General features: G+C 44.5%; 1 protein-coding gene and 1 non-coding gene across 4 annotated transcripts in view; one reads left to right on the top strand and one right to left on the bottom strand.

Annotated features, from left to right (window-relative positions):
• The first annotated feature begins 409 nt into the window (after window positions 1–409).
• Window positions 410–516, top strand: LOC121102969. The gene has a single exon (XR_005835126.1). It is a non-coding gene; the product is annotated as a U6 spliceosomal RNA (small nuclear RNA).
• A 4353-nt stretch (window positions 517–4869) lies between these two features.
• Window positions 4870–15386, bottom strand: part of ARHGEF12 (Rho guanine nucleotide exchange factor 12) — a 153869-nt gene continuing 143352 nt past the window's right edge. For all 3 annotated transcript variants that reach the window (XM_040631122.1, XM_040631121.1, XM_040631119.1), the window contains 6 exons: window positions 15196–15275; window positions 14657–14890; window positions 11792–12259; window positions 10676–10992; window positions 9558–9627; window positions 4870–8969 (listed from right to left, as the gene is read on the bottom strand). In XM_040631122.1, the coding sequence (XP_040487056.1) occupies window positions 8959–8969; window positions 9558–9627; window positions 10676–10992; window positions 11792–12259; window positions 14657–14890; window positions 15196–15275 (1180 nt within the window). In that variant the 3' untranslated portion in view covers window positions 4870–8958. The remainder of the gene's footprint in view (window positions 8970–9557; window positions 9628–10675; window positions 10993–11791; window positions 12260–14656; window positions 14891–15195; window positions 15276–15386) is intronic.

Consider the following 15386-nt stretch of genomic DNA (forward strand, 5'->3'; position numbering starts at 1 on the left):
AAACATTAGGCTCTATATGTATTGCGGCCAAATGTCACTGAAGGCCCAATCAAGTTAGAATTTATTTCAAAGAGGCTACTTTCCAAAAGGAAGAAGAAAAGGTCGAGAAAACCTGAGGCTTTTACTTTCAATAGGTGGCAAAGGCATAGGAACAGTTTTGTTGTGCCTCTTTTCCTTCCACTTGAGCTGTTTATAAATATTTGATTGCATGAAAGCTTCCAAGTTCTCTGGGACTGATTCTTGCTGGCTGGACCAGTTTTTCGGATGGTACATTTGCTGGCTAAATAATCAATCCAGCTGCCTCATGTTCCGGGCACTCAACTTTTGTGAATTTGCCAAATTTCATAAACCTTTCAGAAGAGGCCATCCATCAGGACGGGAGCGGGAATGGAGGTAAGATCTGTGTCTTGTGCTCACTTTGGCAGCACACACACTAAAATTGGAATGATACAGAGAAGATTAGCATGGCCCCTGAGCTAGGATGACACGCAAATTTGAGAAACGTTCCATATTAAAAAACAGGAAAAAAAAAAAGGATCTGTCAGTCTCTCCTCAGCCATTGCTCAAAAGTCTCCTCTGAACCAGGGATGTCAGATCTGCTTCCACAAAAGCCCTCAAGGTTTTTGGCAGTGAGATCGGGACAAAAGGAAAAATGTAAATAATGCCTCATCAGACTAGGTCATACTCAACGAACGAGAGGACTCTATCAAAAGAAGAGATGCCAAAGAAGAAGAGAAGAAATAGAAATTTCCAGGGACAGACTTCAGTGAGTGACATGAAAAGCATACTCTTATTTGGAGAAACACATGAGGCCAGGGGAGGCTACAGCTCACCTGGGACTGCCCAGCGAGCCACCGCTAAGCTGTGCCTTTGTGTTCCTGTGTCACCAACTTTGAAGACTGTCAGGACTGGAGGGACCAGAGGAGAGAGAATCATCACTGAGAAGGCAGAGGTCCAGATGGGGTAAATGACACCTTCCAGGTTAGACAATGAGCTAATGAGAGCAGAGAGTAGAAAGGACTGAAGGTTTGGTTTGGTCATGCTTGCCTGGACTTATGGATGGCTCTCTTCCCATGGATAGGAGGGGAAGTCAGGGAAAACCCCAGAAACCCTGCCCCACATCGCCCTTCAGACCACGATGTCTGGGCTACAGGGTTTGCATTCTCCAGGAAAGGTCTCAAGGTATATGAAATTCATATTCATATTTATATATGAATATGAAAATCACTTATGCTCTTTACTGCAGTAGATATAGTAATATATGCATTTTTAGGAAGATAAAACACAAAGTCTCATTAAATAACCACAGTGTAATTCAGTTTCTCATTAATTAAAAATGTAAGCAGCCCATATATTTTAAGGAAATAAGGATGCTTCCAGACTACCAAGATCTAGCTAAACTGGAAGATAAACCCAGTAGTATCAGCACACTGCAAACGGAAGGAGGCTTTTAGCAAGATGAAAACCACTAGTTACACATGATGGTGAAACTTCTGGGACGTCTGCTATGACCACACTCGACCCCTTTATAATAGTACCAAAGCAGCACAAGTCTAATATACAGGTTTCTTAAAACCAGGTTTTTGGGGCGCCTGGGTGGCTTAGTCCGTTAAGTTAAACCTAACTTCAGCTCAGGTCATGATCTTGGGGTCCTGGATCGAGCCCTGCATCGGGCTCCCCGCTGAGCGGGGTGTCTGCTTGTCCCTCTCCCCCTCTCCTCCCCACCACTCATGCTCTCTCTCTCAAATAAATAATCTTTAAAAAAAAAAAAAAACACAAACCAAAGTTCTTACTAAATCACCAAGTTTTTTTCTTTCTTTACATTTAAAAGAACAACTAGGTTAAACAAGTATATTATTATAGAGGCTAGCAACCAAGTTTTAAAAAATGAACATACATTCTCTCCCTCCTTCTCATTCTCTCTCTCCTTCCCAATCTCTCTCCTTCTCTCTCTCTCTCTCTCACACACACCCCCCTAAGCCTAGAGTTTGGATACACAAAACCATTACAAAACATGAAATATGGCTGCAGTAATAAGAGTGAGATTTACATATTCTAAATTCATTCATTTTTCACCTTTCCTGCTTTAAGTATTTAACTCCAAGAATAAAATACCACCACCACCACCTTTAGAGAGACACTGAATACATGCTTGGAAGTTTCTCATTCACTCCCCATAACTCTGTTAAGTATTATTAATCCTGACCTGCAGCCAAGGAAATGGAACCCAGGGGGTAATCTGCTCGGGGTCACACAGCAAGTGAGCAGAAGAGCTAGAACTGAATCGAACCGTTCCGGCTCTTTTCACCACCCCGACAGTTCTCAAAGTATGGTCTGCAAACCCCTGGTGGTCCCCAAGACTTTTAGGGATACAGGGATTCATAACTATTTTCATTCAACTACTAATTTGGAAACATGTGTCCACCACCATGAGACTTTTCCAATGAGCTCAGTTGTTGATATCAATGTATGTGAGCTTTTGATCCTACATAAAGAAATGTGTCAACATTTGAAGGCCTGCATAGTTCAGTAAACCAGTATTTTCCAAATTACTGATACAGGATATTACAAAATCCTGCATAGGTACAAGACCCCATTCTTCACACACTGAAAGTATAAAATGGACTGATGGATTTTAGCGTCACAAAGTATAAAGAGTTCGGTGATCTGGCCTTAGATTCCACACTGCTGCTCTCTTTTAAGAAACTACCACTTGTCGGGGCACCTGGGTGGCACAGTCATTAAGTGTCTGCCTTCGGCTCAGGGCGTGATCGCAGAGTCCTGGGATCGAGCCCCACATCGGGCTCCTCCGCTGGGAGCCTGCTTCTTCCTCTCCCACTCCCCCTGCTTGTGTTCCCTCTCTCGCTGGCTGTCTCTGTCAAATAAATAAATAAAATCTTAAAAAAAACCAAACAAACAAGAAACTACCACTTCTCAAGTTTCAGTGTAGAATCGAAATACCCACCATCATCTGAAAAGGCTATTAAAATACTTTTCCCTTTTTAAAATATGTCTCTGTGTGAGGCTGGATTTTTTTCATATACTTCAACCGAAACAACACATAGCACACCAGATTGCAGGCAAAAGTAGATACGAGAATCCAGTTGTCTCCTACTACGGCAGACATTAAAGACATTTGAGGCGCTATAAAACACTCTTCTCATAAGTAATTTTATCGTGGAAAACAGTTATTTTTCATAAAAACATGCTAGGGGGTTACAATTATTTTTAAATGAATTAATGTTTTTCATTGGCTTTCTCATTTCTCATGATACATTTTCTCTGTCTCATGTCTAATAAGGTAACTGTCAGTAGGTACAACCACATAAACACAAGCTCCTCCCGAGGCCCACAACAATTTTTAAAAGTATGAAGTGATCCTGAGAGCAAAACGATTGAGCACTGCTGCCCTTCATCTTTTAAAATAATGATAGCAGGAAAAAACTACTCTGTACGGATGCTTCTGCAAAACATTTTAAGAATTATCAAGAGGTACCCTCATTATTGTTCTTGATCAGAATGCATTCAGTGGCCCCAACCCTTTGGTCCCATGTACAAAGAAAGGGATCCCCTGGAATGAAATGCCGTAAAGAAAGCCTTAAGTTATAGGGAGATCCAAAAGCACCCTAATCAAATGAGGGGAAAAGACCTTAGAATAGAAAGAGAGCTCTACCTACCTTAAATGATTTCACACCAAGGCCTCGGCTGACACTCAGGGAACGATGGTGTCTAACAATATGTGGGAAAGCAAACAAGCCCCTTGATGGCTAAAATCAGGCAAGCGCTTGTTGTGAGCAGGACGAATTGTACTTGACATGACAGAAAAAAAAAAAAAAAAGGAAAAACCTATATCTAGCTATTTATCTGTAAAAAAAAAAAAAGGAAAAACCTATATCTAGCTATTTATCTGTAATGTTTTAGGACATTTGTCATAGTAGGAAGACATCGCGTTCCATTGAAAAGCAACTACTCGTCGGGACAGATCTACCTCTGAGTCTTGTGGCTTGGGAGAGGCAGCCAAAAGTGAAAGAAACTGCTCCCACGAGAGGCAGTGCTCCTCCAGGAGCCAGTGCGAATGGAGGAGGTATTCACTCCCCCCTCCCCCCCCGGCTATGCTCGTAAACACACCTGCAACTAGGAACAGGTTAATTCCCGCAAAGTATATTTGAAGAGCCATACTTTTTAAAAGGCTTAACTTAAAATAACCTACAAAACACGAAGCATTTCTTGCTACGCTTATTAGATCAGCCAAATATGCCCCTGAACGACTGAAAATTCAAACATCCCTCCAAGAATAAGTCAAATGATACCTCTGTGTCAAAACCAACATACCCAAAAGCCAAACTCGGCGAGCCTTCAGAGTTGAAATGGGATCCATAAAGCACAGAAATGTTGCTACTTTAGTCAGTCAGCGCTGGGGATAAGAATGGTAGTAAAGACATCAGATTTTCATGTAGGGTAGCAGTAAGCCAAAGTTATTTTCAAGTGAACCATTAATCCCACTGATTTATACACTTAAAAATGGTTAAAATGACAAATTTTATGTGTATATGTTTTACAATTTAAAAAAATATACCCCAAATCACTCAACTGTACACTTTAAAGGAGTGAGTTGTAAGATATGTGCATTATGCCTCAATAAAGCTGTCCCAGGCGCCGCGACATTCCCGGCTGCTGGTGTCCTCGCGAAGCTCACACGTTAAGAGGTCAGCTGGCCGGTCTCACCAGGAAAGATGCTCTCACAAGCAGCAAATGGGGGACGGTCGCTGCCCGTAAGACTAATTACGGCCTCCTTGGTGCCTAAGCTTTTCCAGTGTAACTTGCAGAAGGCCGCTCAAGAAGAATATAAATAAAAAGTCGCATCCTTGGTTCCTTTAAGCATATTTAATATTTGAACTCTCATTTTCTATTTTCCCAGACCCCAGAAAACAGAAAGATTTTAGATGACCAATATTTTGTTCCAGAAACATACAGCCTTATCAGCTAATTCATAAAAGAGCTATTTTACAAAGGTACATCTGGATAATTAGAACAATAAAGTCTTTTAGGCATTTCAAAATGTGATCAGTAAAAATACATGATTATTAATAAAGTTTTTTTTAAAGATAGTTCCAGATTTTTTTAAAAGTAATTTCTGTTAAAGAGTACATGATTGTATGGTGAACAAGGAAAATAAAATGTTCTAGTAGGAAGAGGCTTATTAAAAATAACCAAGAGTGTGCACATGACAGTTACCACTTTTGTAGTACACCTGCTTAGCCGTTGGCACCTGGGAATGGCAGACAGGGCTTTCTTCTACGAGGTACGTGTTTTTTTCTCCCTACCAATTTATTATCAAAACCATCAGTACCAGTGGGGAAGGCCTAAGGAACAAGGCAGAAGAAACTCTTTTCTCGAAGAAAGAACCATTTTGCAGATCACTGAAAAGGGGTGGGACAGTCAGAAGAAAACAGGATTTACAAAACAAAAACTATAACGGTAGAGGGGGAAAACACTAGCCAGCAGAAGGACTAGAAGGTCCTGCCCAATTTTCTATTTTGAGGTCCTCTGTACACACTTCTCAGGGACACCCTCTGTGACATACAGGGAAGGAAATATTGACCACAGCTCCAGCAGCTCAGGATAACAGCACACACCGCCTTCAGAGAGGACGGCTTCCAGTTTGAAATACAGAAGCTCCGTGTAATACACCAAATTTACCAACATCACACACACAAACACCAGTATGCAAGGAAAAGACAACTCACAGGAAGCATAATTATTTTCTTTAGCTTCTAAAAAGAAGAACAAAATAATAAAATAAGCTTTTCTCCTTTAATCATATTAGGTTCCCCCTCTCTCCTCCAAAAACAAATAAAAAATTGTTTTAAAGAGACACATCCTTGGGGCGCCTGACTGGCTCTGTTGGTGGAGCATGTGACTCCTGATCTTGGGGTTGTGGGTTTGAGCCCCACGTTGGGTGCAGAGGTTACTTACAGATAAAATCTTAAAAAAAAAATAAGATAAAGAGGCACATCGTTTCTAACAGTGGTTAGAAGTTGTTTTGGGGAACAGGAAGCCAAAAAGCTAATGAAATATACCTTCTTATGGTACAATGTAATAAATAGTTACAGTTTAGGTTCTAAAAGCCAAGACAACTCAGGCAGTCCAAGTTAGCTGATTTTAAAGTGTGCAAAATATATGGCTTCTAGGGCTGTAATCATGATTTTAAATTATAGCACTTTGGGGGCTTGCTGATTTGCCTTGATTAACTCTGTTCTCTGAAAAGGAAGGAGACACTCCAAATGTAATTTGCCACTTAATAGCAAAGGAGCCATTAGGCCCACAGAAGAGAGCACAGGGTCACAGCAGGTCACTTGAACGGCTGAAACGCAGCACTCCTGCTCTGGGGAGGTTGCTTTGCTCACCACCCTTAAATCCAGCGTCTAGTCAAGTAACTTTGAGAAAACAGCTCTGATGGTGACCACTAGCACTCAAAGACAGGATGAATATCTCATTCCATCATCCTGAAGGGCAGATACCGTAGCAAAGTAAAGTGGATGTGATTATAAAGGCCAAAAGAAAAGGTGGGTGTGGGAGAAGTCAGGCTGGCTAAGATAAAAAGAACACTCAAAACTGTGGAATCTTTTCAGACTTAAGACTTTGTTTTGGGGCTTCATTTAAAAATCCAGATACGAATTTATTTGGAAGTGCAAGAGCTATGGTCAAAGCATTTTTCCAGTTAGCCCAGTTAAACTGCAGGAAAAGAAAAGCAAATTGTTGTTACGGACAAGATCTGGCTGAGCTAGAACAGAAACTTAAAGTTTCTTAAATGAGTGCTACAGAATCAAGTGATTACTCTGGATGGTCTGAACTTAAGGTGAAGTTCTATTTTTTATTTACCTTTCTCCTGATTAAATACCAGCTGAGGACACTGGTGGCAGGTGGCTACAGGTGTGCTACCAGTTCAGTTGGGAGTGACCACGTTGTTTCCAACAGCATGTAACCATTCTGTTTCTACTTGCTTCCCTTAAGAGATAGAGAAAGTTCAAGTCCCAAGCTTCACTTACTAGCTTCTGTTTCTAAAATTTTTACGCCTATTCTGATTTAATTGATACTTGGTCTACAACTCAAAATAGCATTCTAATTTAGAGATGAGGTCCAACGATCCAAGTTGAGCTACTTAAAAACCTAGGTCAGGTTTGAAAAGGCAGGAAGTGGGAATGTGGACACAGATGAGCTTGTTAAGTTGTAGTGGTGTTTATGAAAGTAGTAGGGAACCTTTATCACTTGCGGTGAGAGTGCAGGGGAAGAGTAAAACGACATTCCGATCCCGATTACCCACAGGGTTCAGAGGGCACTACTGAAAGATATGAGCAGTGGAGGAACGCTTTGCGTATTAACAGAGTTTGAAGATTTGACAAATGATTTAGTTCTAGTTGGCAAAAATACTCCAAAACATATATACCCGATGCACAAAGAAAACCACAGAAAGCCAATATAACTGAAGGAGTTCTCGAGTCCCGGTTCTGAAACATTGATCCACTGTAGGGTGCTGCCGATACTACAATTCATGCTAGAGCAGGCAGTTAGCAACCCCTTGCCCACAGTTTCCAGTGTATGCTCTGGTCTGCTATTGTTAAGGTCAGTCATGCACCAGCGTGGAGAACGTTCTGGCAGTGAAGTCAGAGGAAGTGCTTCTGGAGCTGGTTTGAGCAGCTCTGCCTTCTCCACCACATCCCTCTCCACTCCGCTCGTGGCTCTCCTCTTAACTCAAAGAGCCCTTTGGCACCATCAGTGCAAAATTAATATTAGAGTCAAACCTCCAGGTACTAAAATTTTACTGGCCTTATATTCAGCAGTACCCGTGGCTAATGATAGCCATGGTTCAACTCAGTAGTGATTCAGTTAGCTNGCCCACCCTTCCCAGACTCTTTCCCCCACTCCCAGGCCCGCCCTGCCTCAGCACCCCACCCTGCCGCCATCTGAAGCATCTCCATTTGTTTGTTTTTTCCTTCCTGCTCAATCTGCAGGGATAATTTTACACAAGTGCCGAAGTCTCATGTATAATTATAAAAATGAAACAATACCAAGAATAACAAATTTATAGCCAAGAAAATAAAATTTGCTTTTGTCTCCCTCCCAAATCCCTACCCTCAACAGAAAAGAAGACAAGAGAAGAAAACACACCCATTTTCAAGTGCCTGCTATTTAGTACACTGAGGATTTTCTGTTACTTGGGGGTGGATCCCAGCTACGGAGAAGAGGTGCTTGCCTCAGGCGGAAGGAAGCCCACCTAACTCTCTGCCCACCTGGGCAGCACACAGCTCCAGTCCTCTGCACACAGGAGCCATGGGCATACTGTGCCTTTGAGGTGCCCTTCCAAGACCAGGACAGCAGAGGGCATGGAATACAGTTGCATGAAGGCTGGATGCTCCTCCCTCCCCCGGCTTCCTTCCTCCTCTCTGCCTCTGGACCCAGCCTCCTAATACCTCCTCCGGAACTCTTGGCTTCAGGAGCAACTGACCCTTGGGTGTACTAAATACAAAGGGCTAAAACTCTCACTACTCAATTAAAACAAAACATGGCAAAATAAAAATTAAAATGTGCTTTCAAATACGGAATGAAGTCAAATAAATACATCTGATTTTCTCTTTTTCTTAAGTCTAAGTAAAATTTCATATCCTACACCCAAAGCTCTATACATTTGGTTTTTGTTCTGAATCAAATGAATTTCCGATCGTGAGGAGAGCAGAGTGAGGGCGTCGGGACTCCCTCACTGACAGACTAGTGCAGCTGCCGGACTGTGAAGAAGCAGTCCCACTCTGGGAGCCCGGGCACATGGCCACCCCCGGGGGCTTCACAGGCAGACCCTCTGTCACACACTCTCTCTGCGTCCATGGTGGAGCCAAGATGGGTGATATACAAGGCCGATGCTCAAAGTCCAACAACCTTCAGTCACCTCCAGGACACGCGGCTCTAACTTTTATCTGGGAAGAATAAAGATACGGAGATCAAATTAAGAAGAACAAATTAACACTCAGAGAATACCTATGACATCTGTGCATCTCGGTATGTCTTTCTGGATCAGAGCGGCCTCACTGGAAAACAGGTCAAGCAAGTGAGGACGAACTGCCGCACTGAGCGGAGACCCACTTGCAGTCACGGGGAGACAGCGCTCTCGCGGTTAGGACCGGCGCCAGGGTACAGCAAGGCCCCAGGGCCACGAGCCTCCCTCATGGCAGCCCTGGCAAATCTCTCAGGAATCCAGGATTTACCAGGCTTACCCCTGCCCCGATTTCTGCTCTTGCAAAGGTGAAGACGGAGGGGATGAGGGGTTGGGAGCGGGGGAGATGGTGCAGGAACTGATAGCCACAGCTCCTCTTAGAAGAGGAAGAGCAGAGTCAGCAAACAGCCTCTGCTTGATCTATGATGTTTGGAAACAAGCGGTTTTTTAAAGACAGGAAAGAAATGGAATCTCAGAAGGTTTCCACTTTTAAAGAAGAATAAATCATTTCATTCGATGTACTGTTCAGGCAGAATGATTCGAGAGTCGGGAATCCACAATGTTCACATACCTGAGTGCTTGTCTGTGAGGGCTGATCCAGCCAGCCTTTGGCAAAGCATGCTGTAACTTTCTTCCACCTTCTGTAAAATAAAACCCATAGGATTTTCATTTGAACATCGTAATTTTTCTTTATGAAAACAGGAAAGCAAGCTTTTTCATATTACCGGTACATACTTCTGGATTTCCACATCAACGTCCTTAAGAATTTTGTTAGTGGGGGGGAAAAGTGAATTCCTTTTACCTGCTTCTCCCTTGAGTGAATAACTGAGAACTTTCTCACGTAAAGGTGATTTTCCCACCCCCAGAGTCGCCCTGAAAATGGTCCCACAGGTGACAAGAGCTCTGTTAGAGCCAACCTGCCCACAACAGCCTCCTGGATGCCTCATCAGCCCCAGGATGACACTACCTACAGTCGCATGAAAAAGGGAAAACCTATCACATGAAGTTGAAAGAAAAACTAAGGGACGCGAGTCTTGAGCTAAAAGGCTAAGAATACTTTTAATGTTGTCCCTAAGGCTTCTAACTAAATGAAGTCATGAAAAAACGTTTGGGCTCCACTGATGACAAACTTTAGGATAAAGTCCTTTTCTCAGAAATCACCACAGAAGTCAGTTTTGAAATAGCGGCCCGTACAGGGACGACCTCAACTCCGATTCACAAAAATCCACTCAGGCCCAGCTCTCCAGATCATGGGGGCCGCTACAGCCAACTTCTGTGTGGCAGAGCGTCTGGGAAACTACCCCCGTCTAACGATTCATGGGTAATTAATAAGGAAAGCATTTCCTAGCCGAGATTCCTAGCGACACAAACCCCGCCTATGTCATTGGTTTGCTGTTCACGGTGACCGGCCAATCACCCCAAACATATCTGGGGTCTTACGCTGAGAAACCCACACAAGCAGGCAGTCTACAGCGCTACGACGTTTTCTGTTCTTGTGATCTGCAACCAGAAGTGCCGTGCTGACCTCGGCTTTTTATCCAAGTCTATTCACGGTAATGGTCAAAGAAGACAGCAAATCCAGAACCTGAACGAGCTCACTGGCATCAGCATTCCGGTTATTCTCGACCTCCTCCCTGCATGAAATACGTTTCTCTACCCAAGCCACGAGGACACTGAGCTCTGAGGTACCTTTAAGTGTTCAAGGTCAGCCTCGATCTTCCGAATGTACTCCATGATCTGGCTCTGAGAGTCTGCACAAGAGGGGGGACTCTGGATCTCAAAACAGGAATCCTCCATAGCCCCCCAGCGCTGCTGGAGCAGGAATTCGGGGGTGAACGGTGAAGCCGCCCCGTCGGAATGGGCACGCTGGGGCGAGTGCTGGTGCGGGCGGGCAGAGTCTGTGGAGGGGATGCCTGCCGGGGGCGGCGGGGGGAGCGAGGAAGCAACGTCCTCATCCGTGGAGCTCTCCTGCACCGCTTCATAGCCGTCAAGAATCAGATAGTTTCCTATGACAGACACAGAACAGCTTGATGAGCTCCGTGCCGCCATCCTCACGTCAAAAAATAGAGACGGGGTGATATGCTGACAACCTTAAAAGCCGTTAAAGAGGGAGAAAAGCCATTAATTCCCCACCTCCCGAGTTCAGTTTTAAGTACATCAGAATCTTCTCACTTCAGGCTGAAGCTAAACTTAGCAAACTTTCCTGTAATTTCCGAATAATTTCAGATTAGTTAGCATCTTAAAAGCTGGAAGCTACAAAGTCCCTGTATGATCTTGCCACCGCTTCCCCAGCCACAGAGCTCTCGCGCCTCATCTCCCACCGCCTCCTCCCTCCCCCTGCACGTGGGCCCGGTTCTCTGCTGCATCCCCTGCTCCCAGACGCCACAGGGCTTCCTCCCCCACTGCCCGAGCCGCTCTGCTCCCATGCTTCCTCACACAGGCCCTCCTCCCTGACCGTCCTGTCTGCCCCTCGGTCTGACTTACATTTCCTCCTAATTCTTCTTACCATCTGACATCTGTGGGTTTACTTATTTTACCATGACACTTTCCTCACTAGTACTTAAGCTTCGCAAGGATAGTGGATCTTTCTGTGTTTTATTCAATGCTGTATCTCCCAGCACCCAGGATGGGGTCTGGCATGAAGCAGATTCAGGAATTATTTACCGCATGAAAGAGTAAGTCACACACACACACACACACACACACACACACACACACACACGATAATGCGTGGATACCCAAACAATATCCATAAGCACAGATAATAACGATCAAGATCAAAGTTTAAACATGAAAGAAACTTGCCTGAGATGCGCAAAGTAACATCCTCTTCCTTCCGAACCGCTCCATCACCTTCTGATGGGTTATCATCACTATGTGCTTCACGGGCATCAAAAAAGTGCTCTCCACTCTCATCGAGACTCCCTTCTGGCTCCGCAGGAGGCATCTCTGGGGTCATAACCATGTGGTCCATTACTAAAATGTTACTTGCCTGGCTATCTTGGAATGCCAGTACCACTGAATCCCGCGGAGCCGAAGATTCAGCTGAAGTCCGTGGACTGTAACAAGTTGCAATGTCACCAATTCCAGTTCTAAAGGGCATCTGTCCTTCACCAGGAGGACAGGCCTTACTATTCTCAGAGTTCTGGGCTCCACCGTTTGTCTGCACCCCTGAAGACGCTGTCCTGTATCTTGGGAAATGTGGCCAGTCTTCCTGAGTGCTCTTCTCAGTCAAACCCAGCTGTTGGACAAGCAACTGCTTCAGCAAGCCCACTGGAAGATTTCGGGAGGGAGGGAAAAAAACCACACATTCACAACAATAACTGCAGACTGCCAGAACTAAATTAGTTTATGGAGTTATCCATTATTTCTAAGAGTAAGTGCCTTTTTAATAACATAGACTCAAAATATTAATTTCATGTGATCATTTTTTTTGTTTTGTATTGAAAAACAAAATAAGGCACCATCTAGAGAAGATTTAATATGACACAAGACTTGGAAAGATGTAAGCCTTCTGAATGGGGCGGCACTCCTAAATCACCAAGAGCATGCCTGCCTCTTTTCTCTTCCACATAACCTGAGTAATACCCCAAAGGTACTTCTTAAAAGGATGTTAAGAAGCTGTGTTATGCTAGAAAAGAAGCCCTCCAATTTTGCTTTTTCCAGAAGCAGACACTGTATACACAGGTGTTATTTTTTTCTAATTTTATTAGACACACAGAATGTTTATTTTATCATTTATAATAATAACCCAAGGAATCTCCTTAAATTGTGAAGAAAATAAAGCTGGCCTGAAATGAGATTTACTTTCAATGATTTGTCAGCATGAATCCTTCCAAAGGATAAGAAAATGTTTCTGAGTTTTTAAAAATGCCCTTACTGGTGGCACACGTCCCTCAGGCTGTTGAAAAGAGAAGCAACTCAATTTTCAACGGGCCAGTGTACACTGGGAGGCCACCCCTACAATGATAGTCCCTGCGACAGTGTCAGTCAAACCAGCAGAAATCCTTCTGACTGCTCATTCAGGAGTATCGACAATAAATCAGATCTTAGAGAATGTGATCAACTCCTGACTTTTCACTCTGGCTTTACTTCTATCTTCTGTGTCTTCTGACAGTCTCCACTAGTCTTTGGCCCTCTGTCCTTCCCCTCTACCCACACTTCCTAAGGATGCTATGCATTCCTATGACTCTGACACTCAAATCCGTCTCCTCCCTACCCTCTCACCAAAGCCCCAGGCTTAAAACTCCAACTTCCTGCTCGTTACTTCCTCTTAAATAGCTTGCCAGTTTTAAAATTGAGCCCATAAGCTCTGGCAAATAGAAAAAGGGGAAAAAAAGAAAGTGTGGCAGTGGGGTGTGGTGGTCCTTTCTGACTTTGATTTCAGACAAGAACACTGAAATCATCTAAGTATTCCCTCTTCTTTGCCCTTGCACCAACCCAGTTGATTGTTTTATTTGTCGACTCTCACTTGACTTTTATTCCTGATACCATTCTAGTCCAAAGCCTTTTAACCTCAAGCCTAGACGACTACAGCGGCTTCACACTAGCCACGCCCTCCTGGCTCATCCCATTCCAACCCTTCTTCCACCCTCTCAGCCTGAGCCATCTGTTCTCACTAGTCGTACCCTAGCTTCAAAACGTCCAATCGTTCTCAGCAGCTACAGCAACCCTTCTCAGCCTTTCCCCTCCTCCAGTACACCTGTGAGACGGGACAGGCTCCCATTTATAAGTGATTCTCAGCCAGGCTGAAGAGGGAGGGGGCAGCAAACAGAATGGCAAGGGCCACCCATCTTGTGGGTGTGCGCTGTGTGTGTGTGTGAGAGAGAGAGAGAGAGAGAGAGAGAGAGAGGGTGGGCCAGGGTTGAGAGTACTGCAATCTCTACAAGAAAATTAAAAGAATATCTGTAGTTTGGAAAAGCACGTGCTGTGCCATCCTTTTTCTAAAAAAAAAAAAAAAAAAAAAAAAAGAGCACGTGTGTGTGTGTGAGAGAGTGAGGGAGGCATAGAAGAAGAGAGGGAGAGAGGGAGGGAGACAAAGAGAGGGAAAGAGAATCTTAAGTAGGCTCCATGCCCAGTGCAGAGCCCAATGTGGGGCTTGACCTCGTGACCCCGAGACAATGACCTGAGCTGAAGTCAAGAGTGGGATGCTCGACGGACTGAGGCACCCAGGCACCCTGTATGTTGTGCCATTCTTAAAATCCAGAGGACTCAATGTGGTGTTGAACGTTCACAATGGCGGGCCTCAGCATCCCGTCTCCTACCTTTCCAAGCTGGTCTCCAACACCTTGCACTAAAGTGGGCTGCTCACTGCTCTTGGAGCGCCCTTGGGGCCTCCTGCCTCTGTGCTTCTGGTCCTACCATTATTCCTACGTGTATAGCCTCTACATACCCCCGAGTCTTACCCATTCTTCAAGGCAATAATCACCTCTCTCTTGCCTCCTGATGCGTCCCTCTCTGGTCACCACAACCAGATCCGTTCTGACACACCTGCACCCGTTACTTTAAAAAGTGGGCGGTTTTCTATCATCTTCCCAACTAGATGGTAAAATTCTTTAGGGGAAAAGTCAGAGTTCCCACTTCTTCGGGCTCTCCCTAAGTGGCTGCACAGTACAGGACACAACCCTGGTACTTCACAAGTATCTGTGTTAACTCATGAATAAAACTTACAATTCCTCAGTGCATCCAGTGCCCACCGTTCTTCCGAGGCAGGCAAGTGTGGGTCTGGGATTGGGATCTGATAACTTGCTCCGGCTTCCTGCAGAGTCCCATCTGCATGCTGCTCCTTAGCAAACTGCCTCTCGGCCACAAACAGATCATCTACCTCGGATTTCCCAGAGGTCCCCAGTGAATGAGACTGAGGTTTTGACGACATTAAGGGAGACTCTAATCCCAAATCTCTGTCTGTTCAATGGAACAGAAAAAGTAGAATAGATCTTAAACAAAGCTTTAAATTTTTAACGTGAAGCATTCAGGAAATACTTGGAACAAGATAAATACGAGAGCACAGAGATCATCGGCTGTGAGGTAACATACGCAGCGCTCAGAGCACTGTTACGAGGGCACAGAGCAGGCTCCCAAGCACAGTTTGTGAAAGCCAACAGCTGATGCGCGAAGCTGCACACACCGAAAGACTTCCAGTTTCTCTGCATTTTCCTAAGTCACACACAGACTACATTCTTCCGGGTAAACCTAACAGACCAGTTTACCTGGACTCTGCAGACCAGGGACCGAAATGCTGTGGTGTCCCACCTTTAACTTTGGAGCTGCTTCTTCATCGTTGTCTCCTCTGTGGAAGAAAGAAGATTGTCTTTCAGCGTCGTGAGGTGCCTAAACGTCGCTTCAACGAAATGTAAGAATCACCCATTCCTCTGCTGACCACGACCCCGAGTCCTCCTGC

The sequence above is a fragment of the Ursus maritimus genome, unplaced genomic scaffold, assembly GCF_017311325.1.
Source record: "Ursus maritimus isolate PB19 unplaced genomic scaffold, ASM1731132v1 scaffold_16, whole genome shotgun sequence".
Taxonomy (NCBI): domain Eukaryota; kingdom Metazoa; phylum Chordata; class Mammalia; order Carnivora; family Ursidae; genus Ursus; species Ursus maritimus.